This window comes from Bombus vosnesenskii, unplaced genomic scaffold (assembly GCF_011952255.1).
Source record: "Bombus vosnesenskii isolate JDL3184/JDL3185 unplaced genomic scaffold, Bvos_JDL3184-5_v1.1 scf7180000016279, whole genome shotgun sequence".
Classification (NCBI taxonomy): Eukaryota; Metazoa; Arthropoda; class Insecta; order Hymenoptera; family Apidae; genus Bombus; species Bombus vosnesenskii.
The window spans coordinates 1,867,810-1,884,956 of record NW_022884348.1 but is presented as its reverse complement, the minus strand read 5'-3'; the positions used below and the strand labels follow the sequence as shown (position 1 = coordinate 1,884,956).

Below are 17,147 nucleotides of genomic sequence, written 5' to 3'. Positions count from 1 at the left end.
TCGTTATTACTGTTGAATTATACCGTGTACTGTATAATTCAAATTCTTTAGAACGTCGCTTTTGAAATATAAACTGAAAATCTATTCGGTCAGAAACTCTTGCACATTGCCGTATGTTCAAACAGACGCAACGATTCGTGTTATAAAATAAACGACATACGTGAGATCGTCCGAAAAGTTTCTTTCGTTTCATAAGGTGATAACAGATGAACAACAATTTCTGTTTTATATTATTTTATCGAATTAGGTGTGACCCATTTCGTTTTATCTCTATTATTATGTTCCTGCGTAATTCAATAAACTAATATAAAAGAAAAAGCATTGCGCGTCTATTGTTTCCTTATAAAACAGAAAGAAACGTTTCGGACAACCTAATACATAGCTTCCTTCTCAATACGAATCTTCGATTTTACATTACCAATTTCAATAAATTCCAAGTCTCGAATTATATATTTCTGGTAGTTTCGTGAAACGAGTCTGTGAAAAATAAAAATGCTTTTGTAATAGGACCGGACAGAGGTAACACACGCGCTCCATTTTGTCCTTTCCTTAGTAATCCTAGAGGACATCTTCGGCTGTCTGTTCGAAAGATTTATCGTTACGTCGGGAATATATCGTGTCTACTATGAAATGTAGCACTACGCGTTGGTTTCTTGTAGCTCGGTGCAGTCGGTGGGTTTCACCTCGAGCCACCAATCGTTAGGATAGTGATATTTTTGCAATTCGATGCCTCCTCTAGGGACAGGTATTAATCGACTACCGAACAGTTTCGCCGGTAAGGGAGGAATTATAAGCCGAGGTGGAAAACATTGTAGACTGGGGGAAAATTCGCAGTCCGGAGGCAACACCCTTCTTGTCCAACCTACTCTTCTTACCATTCGTGTCTGCAGAAAAAGAAAGAAATTATTATTTCAAGCGTTAAATAATTAAGTAATGTCGAATACGCAACGTAGTTTGAACGTGTTTCTTAATTTTGTATGCGTAGTATAGCTGAAATGTGAACTACTTTGGTATAGTTAGATGATTCTTTCTTGAAACAAATTGATTATTCTAGGCAAGCTTGAAGAATTTAGTTATTTAATGAAATTCTAAGCGGCCAATTTTTGAGAATTTTTAACGTTCAATGTTTCAAACAACGCGTCTATTCTAAATAGAAAATATTAGTTCTATTCGCTGTAAACTTAATTTCATCGTTAGAACTTTTACTTTTGCGTCATAGTTGGGTATAGTAAAAGATGAAATATAATTGTTCGCTATGGTGTGTCAGAACGAAAAACATTTGAAATAACCTTAATATCTTGATGTTCTAGATTCTTGTCCTTCTATGCTGCAAAACGATCTTTAAAAGTTTATATCGTACGTGCTAAAGCCGAGCAATGTTAATAAAAGAAAGTTCAACGGTTTATTGCCGAAAATAATGCCAAACGATAACTTTCTGTTGTCCTAGTTGTCTGATATGTAAAACACATCTCGTAAACCGTAGGTGATGTTCACACAGTTTGGAGTTTACAACTCGTAACGGGAGATCGTCATTAACATACGAATCTGATATTTTGTGAGGAACGGAACTGTTTGCAGATAGTAAAGTAACGTAGCTTCTAACGTACTCGTTGGCAAACAACTTTCAAGTATCTCGTATCCTTGTCCCTTGTAAATGTTCCATTTCATAAAACAAAGTACAGTATTCGTTTGGCAGAAAATGATTTATACAAAATATCTGTACTTGTTTCAGTTATATTCTTGTACTAACCGCATATTCTACGTTTGCGCTACTAAAGTACAAAACGAAAACATAGTAATAAAACTTGCCACAGCATCCTTCTCGAAGACGACGACCTCCACCTTGGGCGCATCTTCGCCGACCCCGTGTTCCTGGATTTGATACACACCGGCCGCGTGCAGGTATGTAGCGCTCAAAGCAGCTTGACGGAATGCTTTCGTGATTAGGACATCGTCTCTGAGAGTGTCGACCAGGCAAAGCTCGACCTTACGTGCCCATGGCAAGGCACGACCGATTCGAACTTGACCCCAGAGTCCTCCGAAGCACAGAAAGTGCACGATGCTCAGTTTCGCTAGCACCAAGTGGACCCTAATGGAGTCACACACGACAAAAGAGTTGAACGAACGATAGCTTGGTGAAACTCGTGACGAGAGAAAACCGTGCCTAGTGAAAGTTTCGCTTTAGTCAGGCAGACGAATTTGACGGTTCGTCACCTCGTGATTGAAGCGAACTTTCGGTGATCATAGCTCGGCTCGATTTGATCGTGCAGCGAGCTATAAAATTGTTAGCGAATGTGCAGATAATGGTTGGTGAAATTGAGGAATATTTGAAAGCAGAGATGCTCGGTCTATCGGTCGATGAAATTGTTTATACGGAGAAATATACGTTCATGAACATATAAATACTTTATACGATTAATTAAAGCGTAAGACAAACAAACAGAAATGGAAATCGTGTTGTAAAAAATCATATATATCGTGTATGTATGATTGTTCCTAGCGAAAAAGTTAGTTAGGATCAAAGGTAAACAAAAGAGTAGTTTATTTAAACAAATCGTTGTAACAAAAATGGGAAACAGCATTCTGGGATCTTTAAAATCATAGCTAAAAACACAGGATTAACTAATTAGTCAACGTGCTTACATAATTACACATAATATAGGCAATAATTTAATAATAAGCAAGTAGTAGAGGATCGCAAAACAAACTAGCATGCCAGCACAAAGGGGAATTAACCTACGCGTTCAGACGTAAACTTATCTACAGCCAGTAACTAGAACTCAATCGTATGGACCTGTAGGTAAGTTCGTGTAGTTTCTCCGTGAATTCCTCGGGCACGCTGCACGGTTGCTGAGGTGTCTCTTGCCGACTGAGGCTGTACCAAAACAGCATGATCATGAGAAACAGCGCCGCGAACGCTTGTAGCGGAGTGATATGAAATCGTCTGCGGGACCAAAAGCTCATGCTGGTAACCTTAAACATAAAGAAGCGTCGTCGTCAGCTCGAGCGTTCGTCATTAGAATCAACAGAATCTCGTCGATTAAAATAAACGCAACTGTTCATCCACGATCAACCATCGAGAAAGAAATCTTTCGATCGAACAAATTCACAAACGATCCTAACACCCCGGATCCAACATCGTGACGACTAATCATTGCGTAATTGCGAGGAACGACGCGAGCAAAGGCATCGCGACGCTACGAGATCGTGCAGCGACGTGTGCAAACGCGACGTAAAACGGACGCATGGCCTCGCGTGTCCACTAGGCCCGTCCAAATTCACGTTCTCGCGACACTGCTTTTTTTATCACCCTTGTCGCGCACCACCATCACCGAATATTTGCGATTCCGCCGTAACTAACCCCCACTATCCACTTTGTACGCCGAATGCCCGCTAGAACCGGCAACGTTGCAACCAATCGATTTTCCTACCTTACCGACGGATAGTTCTTGATCGGTGGCGCCATAGTTGGACCGATTGGTCAGACTGTTCGCGCACTATCCAGCGGCAAGATGCCCTTGTGATTCTCTCAACTGGAATTTCGATCTATTATCCACTCGACACGGGGAAAAGTAGAGTACGAAAATAAATGCACCGACGTGCTTGCTCCGGTTTCTTTCATGGGAGGAGAGAAGTTTATCATTTTGATGGGTGGTTCGTCGAAGAATCTAAGTTAACCGATGCGGGAAAGGGAAACGCGGCAAACGTTGGAGACTTTTGCGGCGTTGCGGTTCGCACGTGACTGTACCAGAAATAGTTTTTCGCCTTTGGAATCTTAACGGATCGACGCCGCGCAGATTTCCGTATTCCTTTTTCACTCTGTTCCCCCTTTTCCTTTGTTTCTTTTTGTTTTGTACGTACAGGTCTTTGTACAAAGAAAAATTCACAAGGCAGGGGGTTGATCTCGCAGTTGCATAATTCGACGATGAGAACTCTATATCGAAATAGGGAACTTCGCAATGCTGCATTTAACATAATAAAATGTTCGCAGAATAGTTTCATCTGTACGAATGCTGCATCGGAATATTAAATTGGTACGTAATTCAGCATTTCGATAATTTTCGATAATGCACATTGTTGTACATTTATAAACGGCTGATAGTCGTGTGGGGTCAAATACGTTTGACCAGAATGGTAAAACGAATGTGTAATATTACAGGGATCATGCTCGTACGCGAAATACCAGACAGATCAAGCAGAACGAAACGAAATTTCATATATGGCGAAGTTTAAGCAAAAAGTTGCGATGGAAGCTATTAAACACGGATGCACGGAATAGGTGGTGTATTACGTGTACGCAATTCTTGCGCACGAGGATACCGTTACAAAGATAAACGTCGGTTTAATGGAATATTTGCCCCTGCGTCTGTCATAAAGAAACTATGCATTCTTTCAAGTACACTGTGACTCTGCATTTTTATTCCACCTTTTCCTTATGCGCCTCCGCGTAAGAATTCAAATTCTTCGCTTTATCCCTTAATGTACTGCTTTATGTTTCAGTATATTTTGTATCATGTTACATTTAATACTTAATTCGAACGATATTAGACGGTCACTGTGATTTTACAAATATTTTATAAAACACAAAGAAAAACTATCCAAACTTTATTTTATACTTTGTACATACGCTCTAATCTTTTCTAATAATTCGTTTCCTTGCATCAGCACGATTTGTACCGTTCGTTCTTATTTATCAATTGAACTAATTTTGCATTGATCGTAATAACAATACCAAATATAAAATAGAATATCGACGTTGCAGGTTCTTAACGAGGTGTTAATCGATGTTAGTCTTCCCATTGCTGTTTGAAATTATCAGTTAATTGCAAGCTGGTTTTGGACAAAATTTTCCGAAAGAAATTTCCTCATTGACAGTTGCTGCGAAGGGTCGTACACCATTTAGGGATGACTAGCGTTCGCAAATTCGTCAACGCTGGAACGGGTTTAAAAATAAGACGTAGCCTCGAAAATGTGGCGCGTCTATTGGCGTTTCTGCTCATTAAGATAATTGAGTGGGCTCAAGGCTTTGCCGCGATAACTCATTCAGAAGCGTCGTTCCCTCGGAAAAAGTAAATACAAAGAAAACGAAAGTGTGCAAGAGGCTACGTGTTCGCTGAATGTGTTCCACCGAACGAGTAACAAAACTACCGGATAATTCATCGTGTTCGCGTTGGCAATTTGATTCTCTTCCTACTACTCGTTTACGTACGTCACTCTAATAAATAGGCAACGTGTAAATTTCATTTTTCCTACATGCAAACTTCGATTTAATCTTAAACAAAAACCTGAACATTAATCTTCAAGCGAGATACCGAAGATTACGAGAAAAGCAAGCGAGATACCGTAATTACAAAGATCGATCGGTCGAACTTAATCGTTCGCGAGGCCTGCTCATTCGCGAGCTCGTATTTTTTCCGCGCTTTGTTCAAACGTTATTATTAATTTAGGTTCCCCGGAACCGGGAGGAGCCCTCCGTTCACCGAATTGAAGCGTTTCTCCGTGCCGTGAGCGGACGTGAAAAGAAAAATTGCGGCGAATGTCGTGGAACCGGGCGGGACCTTAAAACAAACGTTTCGACGACGCGCTTTTCTCTTCTTCTAATTTTATCTCGCCGCCTCCCTCCGTGCTGCTTAGCCGTGTATTTTCGTAACACGTGTCACCTACGTATAGGCACCTTATCTCCGTGGTTAACGAACACACGAGTGTGCTTGGCGATCTTTCGAACACGTGTACGAGCTCATCCCTCTTGTTTCGGTTCTAATGCTTCGCTTGCCCCACCTTTCTCAAACGAGTTTGCGCCTCACGCGGGTTAAACGATCAGCCCGTTGTTAGAACCGCCATTGTTGCAACGTTGTCGTTGACGATCGCGTAGTACATGAAAATTGCGATGTGTAAGAGAAACTGTATAAAGTAACTGTGCAACTTGTGAACACGAAACCCAAAAGAAAATGGAAAGATGGGAAAAAGAGGACGTAGAAATACGAGACAAAACTAGTCGTGCCTCGTAGGTCCGTGTAAAATCGAGCGAGTTAATGGTCCCTATCCTGTGCATCGAGCGAAAAGAAAAGAAAAACGCAACCGAGACCCGCGCGGAATCGCGAAGGTTTATACGTGTCGATTGATTGGCGCATTCCATTTTAAACGTCGTGGCGTTTCCTCTCGCGCCGCTAATCGTCGCTTCGATTTTCTCTGGCGACATAACAGCCAGCCATGTTTTTCCCTGATAATGAACTCCGGTAATCTCGACTGTTGTCGAGTGGTTCGCTCTTTGTACGGTGCCGACCGTGTAGAAAGTTCGTTGGTTTTTAGCAAACGATGCAAAATACTTAATAAAATTGCGATCTTAAACGGCCGGTAGCTTAAGAAATCGTAAAAATAGTTTGCTCGGTTGAAAAACGATAAAGGTCGGAGCAATTTTAATGACGCGTAAATCATCGTGCCCGTTCGCAAAGCGAATTATTAGAAGGACCGAAATTCACAGGAATATTTCGAATTTATCCTACCGATGAATTCGATAAATGCCTATCGGATATTGACGCGGCAGTAATTAACCCCTCGGGAACATCGACGTTTCGAACGTCAAAACGCTGTTATTCCATTGCGAGTCGTTTTACGCATCGCGCGTCGAGAACATTCCTCTCATTCGATAATTACTTGCGTAATAAAAATATGACGCGGTACCTTTATAAAGATAAAACGACGAAAGCCTTTCTATCTGAATAAATGAGATATCGTCTATTCTAAATCAGAGTAATTTTCTATAAATACTCGAATTTCACCGCCACTATGAATGCGAGAGTTTAAAATAGAAATGGTATAATTTTTAAATCGACCATGTCGTGGGTAAAATCGAACTACGCTTATGATTACGTGATTCGTAATTCGCGGTACGCATAGGTTCGTTCTACGTTTCGAAATGAAACGAAAATCAAGAAGAATATGAAAAATTGCGTTGGAGCGTTCGTTTTTGAAAAAGAGAAAACGAGTGCGAAAATTAGTTGCTTCGTTTCAGGCTGTACGCACGTGGATGGATACCGTGATATTTAACAGTGTCGAGAACAAAAGAGAATTGAAAAGGAACCGGATAAGATTACCGGCGCCACGATAAATCCGTTGCCCTGGGATACCTTAACGACATTGTTGTCGCGTCTGACTTTAGCTGGCTATAAAATTCGGACCTGGTTTAATGTGAAATAAATGAACAAATTCTCAAGATGCCGCGTGCGGTCAGCCGAAGCCCGAACTCGCGCAACGGTCAACCGTTTTACGAGCTATAAACCTTTTTTCGCTATTGTATCGAGAAAGTTGGTACGGAGAGCGTACGCCTGTAATTCGCTTCTTCGAAGCTAAAGAGACAGAACGTTTGGTTTTTAAAAAGCACCGCCTTTTTCTGCCTACGTTTGGTCACGGTTTGAACCGTGGCGGGCGGTTTATGCGTTTTCCTGCCTCTTATCTAGATTTCGTCGCGACTCTTCTTCCTCCTGGCGAGAAAGAAGCTGCGGGATCAATTTGGGAGGGTTCCCCGAGGAGCAACCGACGGAGGGCGAACAAGGGAGGCGCGGTCCCTCGGGCACGTGATGAGAAAACTTGTTCGGTAAATGTACGTATTTGTTTGTTGGACGGATACGCGTGTCGGTGCTTAAAGATTGCCGCGTATTTGTGCCTGCTCGATGATGGGGAGGTATTATATATTCGAGAAGGGATACGGATTTAGCGGAGAGACGCGAAAGGGACTTTGTTGGTTAAGATCTCTGTTCAAGAACGATCGTTGGTATTTCTGGCAATTATTTTCTTCTACAAACACATTGAGGGATAGTAGTACCTTAGCCGCAATAATCAGCACGTGTTTCGAAATTATCGAGTTTATCCGGTAACAAATTTTATTCGTCTGCGCATATTTTTATCAGAAATACAGAAATATACAATTGCGTGGTATTATAACGCGATACGCGTACGTAAAATGTACAGCTTCCGTCAAACTTCGCGAAAACCATCGTTGGTTCTCCAAATTACTTGGATATTTTCCAGCCTATCTAACAATTCGCTAATCGAATTACCTAAAAGCCTAGAGTCCCGGTCGATCGTTTAACATATTCCACTATGTGCAAAGAACGACCAACAAATATCGCGAACCCGATCGAACCTCTTATTCTTGCGCCCCCTGTTCATCCACCGTAACCCGCAGGGTCTCCCCCTCTTTATTTCAGAGTCTTTATCGTCCGACGGTACTTATACGTCCGATATTCTCTGGTCGATGGAGAAAAACGGGCAAGATTGATCGCGAGCAACAAAGGAAGGCAGATTAGTGGTTTATCGATGAGTGATCTTCGAAAACGACATCGAGCGTGGGTGGGGATGGGGCTGGGCGTAAGGAACGGAGGGGCTGCTGGAGCAAGCGGGGACGCGAGTTGCATTTCAATGGACCCAGCGCGTACGTAAAAGTGTTTCGTGGATTCCAACGGGGTAAAAACCCTCGACGATGACCGTTCGGACCGGGGCCTCACAAAGGCACCGCCATTTCGTGCGGATCCCGGCCATGGTGGTTCCGCGCGCGCGCCGCACCCCGCGGAATGCTCGAACACACGGATTTTTGATTCCAACGAACCAGGGAGGTGTATGAATGCTGGAAATCCTGACTCTCTGTAATAGGTCAGCCTTGCAAAACGCCACTATCGACGTTACGACGCGACGGGACTGAGTTTGTTCGATGAAAAAGGTGGACGCGGTAACGCAGTTCGCTGGCGTTCCATTGGTATTTCGATCGGTCGGAAATCAGTTCGTTTTCTACTCGCGTTATTCTTCCGTGAAAATTAATCTCGATCGTGAACAATGCGCGTAATTTGCAAAGTAGCGTACGCTCGTGACTTCGTTTTCTCGTTACGAGTTTCAAGCAAAATCGGTTCTATTTCGTATCGTACACACGTTCCGGTTAAATCGTCTACACGTGTAATATTGCCGGCACTTTCCGTTCGACAATGGCGGCACATTTTTCCGCGTGCGTTTCTAAGAAGACCGCAATCGCGGATTTGCAGCGCAAGAAGGTCGAATAGCGCGTGAACGAAATAACGAACGTACGAATTACATTTGCGTTATTGCGTTATGCGAGCGGCGAGTAATAGTCCGCCGAAAGGAATTCTTCGACGAAGTATTCCGAATTCCCACGTAATTCACTCGGTTCCATGAAACACGATCTTCCAAACTCCGCAATTATGTAAACTAAGTAAACTCGGCGATTCTTTTCCAAGTATAACCGTTGATTTCGAAACAGTTCGATCGAAGTACGAAGAGATAATAAAACATTTGCGCGCCGATAAACGGGTTTAGAAACGACCAAACGTTCCGTATTAGCGAAGAAACGAATTAAGAGCGACGTAAAATTAATTACACGCGATTAATGCGGTATTTCGTTCGCTTTTTCTACCTTCAAATCCACGAATATACAGAGAAGAAGCGACACGATGGTAAATTATAGCGCAGCTTCGGTGACTGTCTGGCCTATGTACGCAGAACGACCTAATCCCCTGTTCCGTCGCGAAAGCAATTAACGATCCTTCGACCGTTTTTCCGGCCTTCGTGCGCGTACTTTATGACGCTGTAATTGAATGGCGCATCACCGCGATTATGTGACTTGACGTCGCTGTGACTTCCCATGCGCGTCATTCCGCTCGAATTCACCGCCTCTATGCGTCCCCCCCCCTCCCTCTTAATGATATCCGATAACGAGCTATCTGCTCTGATAGCTATCGATTTGGTAAAAATGTTCCAGTTACCTGATATTCGAGAAAATCTCCGAGTTGAGGAATTTACGTTGCAGACGACCGTTCTAATCGATCGAACTATTAATCATTACGTTACTGTTATACATTTCTAAAGGAATATATTCTTCGAAACTCAATCCCTCGTTCTTTTTCTATCTCTCCGTTTTGGAACACCGTAAGGCACAATTTCAGTATCGCGTCGATTTCGCTACAAAGTCAGGTTACAGAGAAATCCGCGCGTACAGCAGCAATTAAACGCAGGAGGATCGAAAGCCTCGGCGAAAAAAGAAACTGGTGACCGCGTACAGCGGTAACAAATATTAAATTGTCAACGTACAAGAAGACTAATTTGGGACGGCGAGGAATCGACGCCGCAAACGGCAACGCGGTCTCGCCGCGTGCTTCTTGTCCGTTTAAAGTTTCGGCATTAGGAAAGGTGGAATGCGTGTAACTGCTACCCTTTAACTTTCCGTTGCCGTCCGCGGGAGCTTTAACGAACCGGCGGCGTAAAGTTCGCCCGGGGGCCGGGGACACGCTGACAACGAGAAGCCGAACCATGTGGTCAATGCGCGTTAAACGCTTCGTGCCCGGTCGTTTAACGTTCCCCGTGGATATACGAACGTTCCACGGTTATTTCGAATGCGCCTCGTCCGCTGGTTTTTACGTCGGCATAACTCGCGTCACGCCGACGATCTCCACTTTCCAAGCGTTTATATTTTCCCAACGGCAGTCCAGGCAAAATGCGAACTTCGCCGCTTTACGTTCCGGTTATACATTCGGTGCCATTTTTTCGCGCGCCGGGAAGCGCGTAAACAGATGATAACGACGCGTTTAGAGACACTTGGAAGCTCGTTGTCGGCGAACGATGACAGGTTCAGGCGCCTTCTTTGTTGCAGATGGCTTTGCTGATCGTTGAAGAGCGCCATGGAAAGATGGGGTGTTTAAATGCAGTTGTTTAATACTGCACCGTAGATCGATGTACGAATGCAGGGAGAGGAGTTGTTGTAAGAACGTTTAGAGAATTCCTTGGTGAACCTATTAACCGTAAGATAAAATTAGAGGAAATTTGAGTAGCCAGTGCGATAAAAGTGCAACGAGAAAACTTTACGGCTCTCTACGTTACTTTATTCTACCGCGATATCAACATTCTGTACTTGTATAACTTTCGATCCCAATTTACTTGAAATCTACGTAGAAACAGTACCTCGAGTTCTTCCACATCTTTCACATTCCTCGACAAATACGCCATTTGCACTGTCGCTGTCTCTAAACGTACGTAGCGAGTATACGTACGTTGCATTTCTGCATAAATTTTCACAAGAGGCGTCTTCTTGTTTCAAAAACATTCCAGTCGAAACGTTATCGGTATCGAGACGGATAAGCACACGCCATCGAGCATCGGCGCGTTTCTGCTCGAGTGCCGCAAAAGGATCCGCTAGATCGCAATCGAAGGGAAATAAATAACGGCCCGCGTCTCGGCGTATTTGTACTTCTAACGAGCGTGACAATGTCGAGACACCTTGCACGCTTTGATTCCGTGGCAGTCAGCTGCCGGAGGGCCTGTTGCACCGTCTGTCAATCCTTCGCGTGGATACGACAGCCTCTCGACGATAATCTATGCGATTCCTCGTCCGCCGTTACCGAAACGCACCTGTACACGTTCGTGCAACGTGAAAAGTCAGTGATAGACAGAGGTTGAACGTTGCGACGCGTTAAGGAGGATAATTGTCTGGTGACCCGTTTGCAAGCTTCGTAATCAGACGACGTTCGGTGCTTGGAGAAAGTTTGGGGAGCTCTTAGACGCTACATCGACTCGGTTGAACGTGCAGCGCTAGTTGGAAGATGAAGATGGTGTTAACGCGTGTAGAGGATGTATGGTTGGATTGTGCGAATCGCTCGCAAGCCACGCTCCTCCACTCTGCGAATTTCGCGATTTCGCTATTCGAGTACGTAATTAATATTCGACACCTCGACAAGTAAATAACTTACTTTTTAAATTGAAATTACTTAGACATCTGAACGCGGAGTTGAGAAATTTAGAAAAAGCGAAGTAGATCGGCTTAGTTTCTCGAACGCTCGTTTATGTCGGAAACGTAAGATCTTCTCTCCAAGTTCGTTCGAGCGACGCTTCTTAAATCCGCGTTCACGAGCACGAACGCCTCAGAAGGAAGAAAACACTGACGCGTTTTCAGCGCGTACAACCGGCTAATAAGACAGCCGTGAAGCCGAGGCTTCGTGCGATAGTCTCGTACGTGTCGATAGAGTTTTTTTTTGCTTGGCGTGAGTCGCGACTTTCGATAGTGACTTACGAGATACTAAATCTTAGCCGAGATACGCAGAATTGGTATCCGTGCGAGCACGAGTGAGAAATACTTGGGATTACTGGTCCGATCGGTTCGATATCAGGCGTCTTCGGCATCCGCTGGCAAAAGCAAGAATTATCGCTCACTCTGCACCAGGAGATGGAGCGCGCGCGCGCGCGCGCAACTGCTCGCGGATCTACTAGGAAAACGCGGTGCAATCTCTGATTGCTTGTGAAATCAATATGGCGGCGACCATCAATCGAGGTAATTGACAAGGTAATTGGCGTGGTTTCATACCTCGGCGTAGCGGCGCGCATAAAACGCCGAAGAACCGCCGGTCGAACGAAATAACGCATATAGGGAAAGTTGTTGCGCGAGTTCGGCACGTTTCTCCGCGTCTCTCAGGTTCCTTCCTCCTTCTTTTTTTTTTTTATCCCTCGGTATTCTTCGCATTGTTTTTGCTTCCCAATATCTCGTTTCTTTCGTTATCTTCTGTTGTATCGTACGAGCGAATTATGCGGATTGCCACGGCGACGGGGTGTAAGTCTAAGCGTGAAATCGATATGTAAATGTATAAAGAAAAAAAAAAATTGTACGGTCGTAGAAAATATTCAAACGTGACCAAAGAATCGAAGAGGAAGAAAAGTAGCTACCGCGTTAAGATAGAAACAGCTACAAAGAAAAAAGCTTCTCCTCTTTTAATTGACAAACTGGCTGTCCTCGGCAGGAATTGTGCCGAAGGAAGCAATTTCATTTACAGCGGAAACCCGGTTTTCAACCGACGAATCGGACTCATCTTGGAGAAAAAGCGAGGATTTTTCCCGTGGAGCGTTTACGAGCGGTCCCGTAACGTTCTCCCCAGCCCCGGAAGCACGCTTTAATATCCGCTTATGACGGCTATGTTTCACGGTCTGAGACACCCACTCGGCCCCATTCCGCCCCATCAACCCCCATAGTGCGTTTAATTTACGTGTTTTCGCGAGTTATTCGTCCCCACCTTTGGCCAACCCTCGTCGAAGGGGGTCGGTCGCCATGGCGACGTCGAGCGTTCCGACGCCCAATCGTGGGGCGCCGACGATGTCGGCGTCAGCCCTACGACGCCGTGGAAAGACGATAATAATTGATGGGAAACGGAGAAGGACGGAAAAGGGGATGGGACCAGCACGAAACGGAGTTGGCGGTTTTCGTTCCTTTCTTCGTTCGCGATGGGGTGAGCTAAATCGGCACCCTCGAGATTTCCGTTATTAAGCGGACTGCCCTCCAAGTTGGATTTCATTTAGTCAGGTAATTCTGAGTTTTCGAGAGTTTCCTGCCATCACTTTCTTTCCTGATTATTTGTTTATTCGGATAGATAGGTTAATTAATTGTCCTTTCCTAACGCTTAGTATTATTTTTCATTTCCTGTCGTTTCGTATTCACGCGAATGCATTATCGCGAGAAACGACTACGTATTTCTTGAGCTTTTCATAAAGCCAATAAACGTGTTTGTATTCGTATTCGTATCCGTATCCGTCCATTATCCTCGTTTCGTCGAGATTTACAAATTAGCATCGATAATTAATCCCAGCTAAACAGCGGCTGCTATAATTTCAACGAACGAGTGACTCACATTCGCGCATTTCGCGCACGCTTCGAATTGGCAACGAGTCAAGGAACATCGTACGCATTTGCACGTAGTCGTGCACGTACCGCATGCGTTGCACTTTAAGTGCGCGTGGTAACGCGAGTAGAACAATGTGACTCGAATAGTGTCGAATACTCGCGGAAGTTCAAACGTTCGTCGCGGTAGAAGTCACGGTAGAAGTATCGCGAGCGGCTATTTAATCAACGATCGCCGATATAATCACGACTCGCGTTGCAGACGACAAAACGTAGCCGATCGTTGTCGCTAGCAAACGTTAATAACCTACGAAACGATGTAGGAGATACGTTCCCTCGATTTCTGCCATACAATTTCTTCTTTCGAGACGTTTCCATTCGGAAAGAAGAAACGAACCTGTTCCTACCTCTAGCAACACCAGCGCGCAGGGAAATGACGAATTCGCGTATCAACTTCGTCCCGATTGAACTGAGAATTTCATGACCGGATGGTAATCCTTAGACGCGGTAAGTAGCAGGTCGAGTTGGTGCAGAGAGCGCCAAGGGGAAGACGAAAAGGGAGGGTTCCGCGGGCTGCATACCACCTCGGCCGAAGTAGTGCAAACAGAAGCTGAAGTATCAGCACGCGCGGCACGCTACTTGCGCCTTGAATGCAGCCGAGGGAACTGGAACATCGGGCTGCCAGCTCCCGATCCGGACTCGATGTAACACGCATGCACGTATACAGAAACGAAACCGATCGCGAGGACGCGCGTAACAAGCGACATCGAGCAGGGTCTAGGGAGAAAGAGACGCATCCCTTGGACCGCGAGCCACCCGGGCTATGCAACGCTGAAATTCCGGCGACTTGTGGTGTCACTCGGCGAATTCCATTCGGCCTGCGAAGACGATTTCCTGCCTCCCCCGTCTGCGCTGTTTCTGTCGTCTCTGTTTCTCTTTTACCAGCGAGTCCGCTGGCCTCTTCGTTTTTTGATCGCGGATACCTTAACGAGCAGCCATCGCTGATCGATGCGCGCGCCCCGAAACGACCGGCCGGTGATCGAGATGCAGATAGGATGATCGCTCGTTGCCAATGAACTCTTCCTTTTGATCTAACCCTCGAGGAAGGTGAGACCGCTTCTGGCCTGTTTCTATTCTCGGGATACTCGACGTGGCAATTTGTTTAGAGGATCGTCGACGCCGGTCCGCGTTTTAATTAGGGAAATGCGAGAAGCGTAGGAGTCTGTGGTTTCGCTTTCTGTGATTTTGTTGCTTCTTCTAGAAACGACGGTGTTGGTTGCGTATTTGATTGGATTGCGAGTAAACGAAAAGGAACAGCAACGTCACCCAATACCAAAATTATCGCACCCGCGCTTATCGACATTGTTATCAGACGCAGAGAAATTTATTTTAATCGCGTCGCTTTCCTTGTAATCGTTCGTGTACGACGTGTTAAGGTATATCCGTCGTATTAATTATGAAACAGGTATGAAAGACCGATAACTTTCGCGTTAATCTTACAATTTTAAGAAACTCGCATCCTGCCGTTCCTGCTGTCTCATTGGCCTCTCCGCAGAGGCAACGAGCGGCCATCGATTCGGCGCGAAGTAGCAGCCGATTCTATCGGGCTTAATCGGTAACTGATCGCATGCAAATCCACGGTGTTTCTCGCGCGAAAGACGGTCGACACCGAGGGAAGGACGAAGAGGAGGAGAGAAAAAAGGAAAAGGAAGAAATTGTTCCCTTGGCTCTCGACCAAAGCGAGAGTGGTGATCAGCTGCGCGAGATAAAATCTTTACTTCTTTCCTGCTGTCCCTTACGCCGGCCCACGATCTCAATACAGGCTTGCTCGTTCTTTCGGCCGGGCCGACAGACCGGTCGGTCACGATCACAAACGAAAGCCAGCTTGTAATTGTCTCGTAAATTCCGAGTATCGGTTTAATAGAATATGATAAAAAGTAGCGACGAACCGATGAATTCGAGACATTCGTTTCTTCTCGCATCGAACGCGAACCAGTGACTCGGTTATGATTATTCTTACGGCAAATCCGATCAATTAAATTACCGAATTTTGCGATAAAGTACGAACAAGGTATCGCGTTCGATGGGAATAATTTTCTAAATTAATCGTAAAAGGAAGAAATGTTCTGTAAGCTAATATTTCGCTAATCAAACTCGACATGCCGGGAAACGATGAAATTTCCAACGCAACACGATCGCAGCGTTCAGCTCATACAGTCTGATGCCATTACACCAAAGTATCTCAACTATTCTATTCTACCTTCGATTGCTTCGGTTGCTCCGATTATAAGAATACTTCTACTCGCCTACACATTCCCTTTTATCCTCCACCGCAGACCAACTATTCCGATTCATTCGCCCATTGCTACCAGCCGATACCATCGAACGCCATTACATTTCTGCCAATCGATCACGATTAACATCCCGGTAAATTATTCGAATAATTCTAGCAAACGATTTACATGTATATTAATATTTATTAAATTACCGTTTCAAGATTTATATGTATATTTCGATGAAAATTAATCTCACGTATAACACGTTGAGTATGAAACGCACGATTAACGTTAAGGTGATTGATAAGGGTAGAGGGACAAGAGGTTCGCTCTGCGACGACGTTTCGCTTCCTTTTGCCAACGAAATGATAAATCAACGTCGGGCGACCGAAGGGTCCCGAGATAGCGCGACATTGAAGCTTTGCACGCGGATGGACATACGGTATTCGTAACATTGTATGCATATTAGACAGCTGGCCAATGCGCGAGGAAACGTGCCTTCCATAGTGGCCGACATTGCGCTTGAACGTTTCGCGGACGAAAAGTCTCGCAAGTTGCAGACTCAAGGGACATCTGGATCGTGCAACCGTTTGCTGGCCTTCGGGTATGCACCCTCCTTTTCTAGTAATTCAAGCACTAGAAGCTATCATATTTCTTCTTTCCATATTTATGAAACGACACTTTCGTTCGTCTTCTCCTCGTGGATATCTATGTGCTTCAACTCAGTTGCATATTTAGAAAATGGGAATTTTGTCTACTTTTAGTCGCTGTAGGGTCAACCGCAGAGTTCCAAATTTTAGATCGCCCGACTTACCGAACAACAACGAAGCAAAAAAGAAAAGAAACAAATGAGAACTGAAAAAGAAATGAAAAAATACAAATAAAAATTGGGGAGGAATAAGAAACGGTAGAAGCCTTGCTTCTTTCCTACCAGTGGCAACCCTTAAAGATCCATAACCATGACGAGCCGGCAGCGACGCAGCGGATCGCGCGACACGAAGGAATGCCCGAATCATGCTCCCTAATTCACCGATGATTCCGGCTTTGTCCCGCATAGAGGGACAGCCATCGGAGACGATCTGTCCCGCGACACTCGAGGCATCCCGCGGAGCAGGTAGCTCCGGGGAGACTTTCTGTCAGCGTGGCGCATTATCTAGCCGTTTATCTACGCCTATGGGACTCCCTCGGATGCCGCATACACGAGCGTCGCG

At 44.9% G+C, this 17,147-nt stretch overlaps 1 protein-coding gene across 1 annotated transcript; it reads right to left on the bottom strand.

Annotated features, from left to right (window-relative positions):
- Positions 1-638: 638 nt before the first annotated feature.
- On the bottom strand, positions 639-3,403 carry LOC117242821. The gene is made up of 4 exons (XM_033509779.1): positions 3,057-3,403; positions 2,795-2,973; positions 1,810-2,089; positions 639-884 (listed from the first exon to the last, which is right to left on the bottom strand). The coding sequence occupies exons 2-4, from the start codon at positions 2,962-2,964 to the stop codon at positions 639-641; spliced, it is 696 nt and encodes a 231-aa protein (XP_033365670.1). The 5' UTR covers positions 2,965-2,973; positions 3,057-3,403.
- Between the last annotated feature and the right edge of the window lie 13,744 nt (positions 3,404-17,147).

Excerpts from the sequence above, each read along its gene's own strand:
- LOC117242821 (XM_033509779.1), bottom strand. The coding sequence starts at position 2,964 with ATGAGCTTTTGGTCCCGCAGACGATTTCATATCACTCCGCTACAAGCG. Across the intron at positions 2,090-2,794 it reads CTACACGAACTTACCTACAG|GGTCCACTTGGTGCTAGCGA; the intron begins GTCCATACGATT and ends TGACTCCATTAG. Across the intron at positions 885-1,809 it reads TCTTCGAGAAGGATGCTGTG|ACACGAATGGTAAGAAGAGT; the intron begins GCAAGTTTTATT and ends CTTTTTCTGCAG.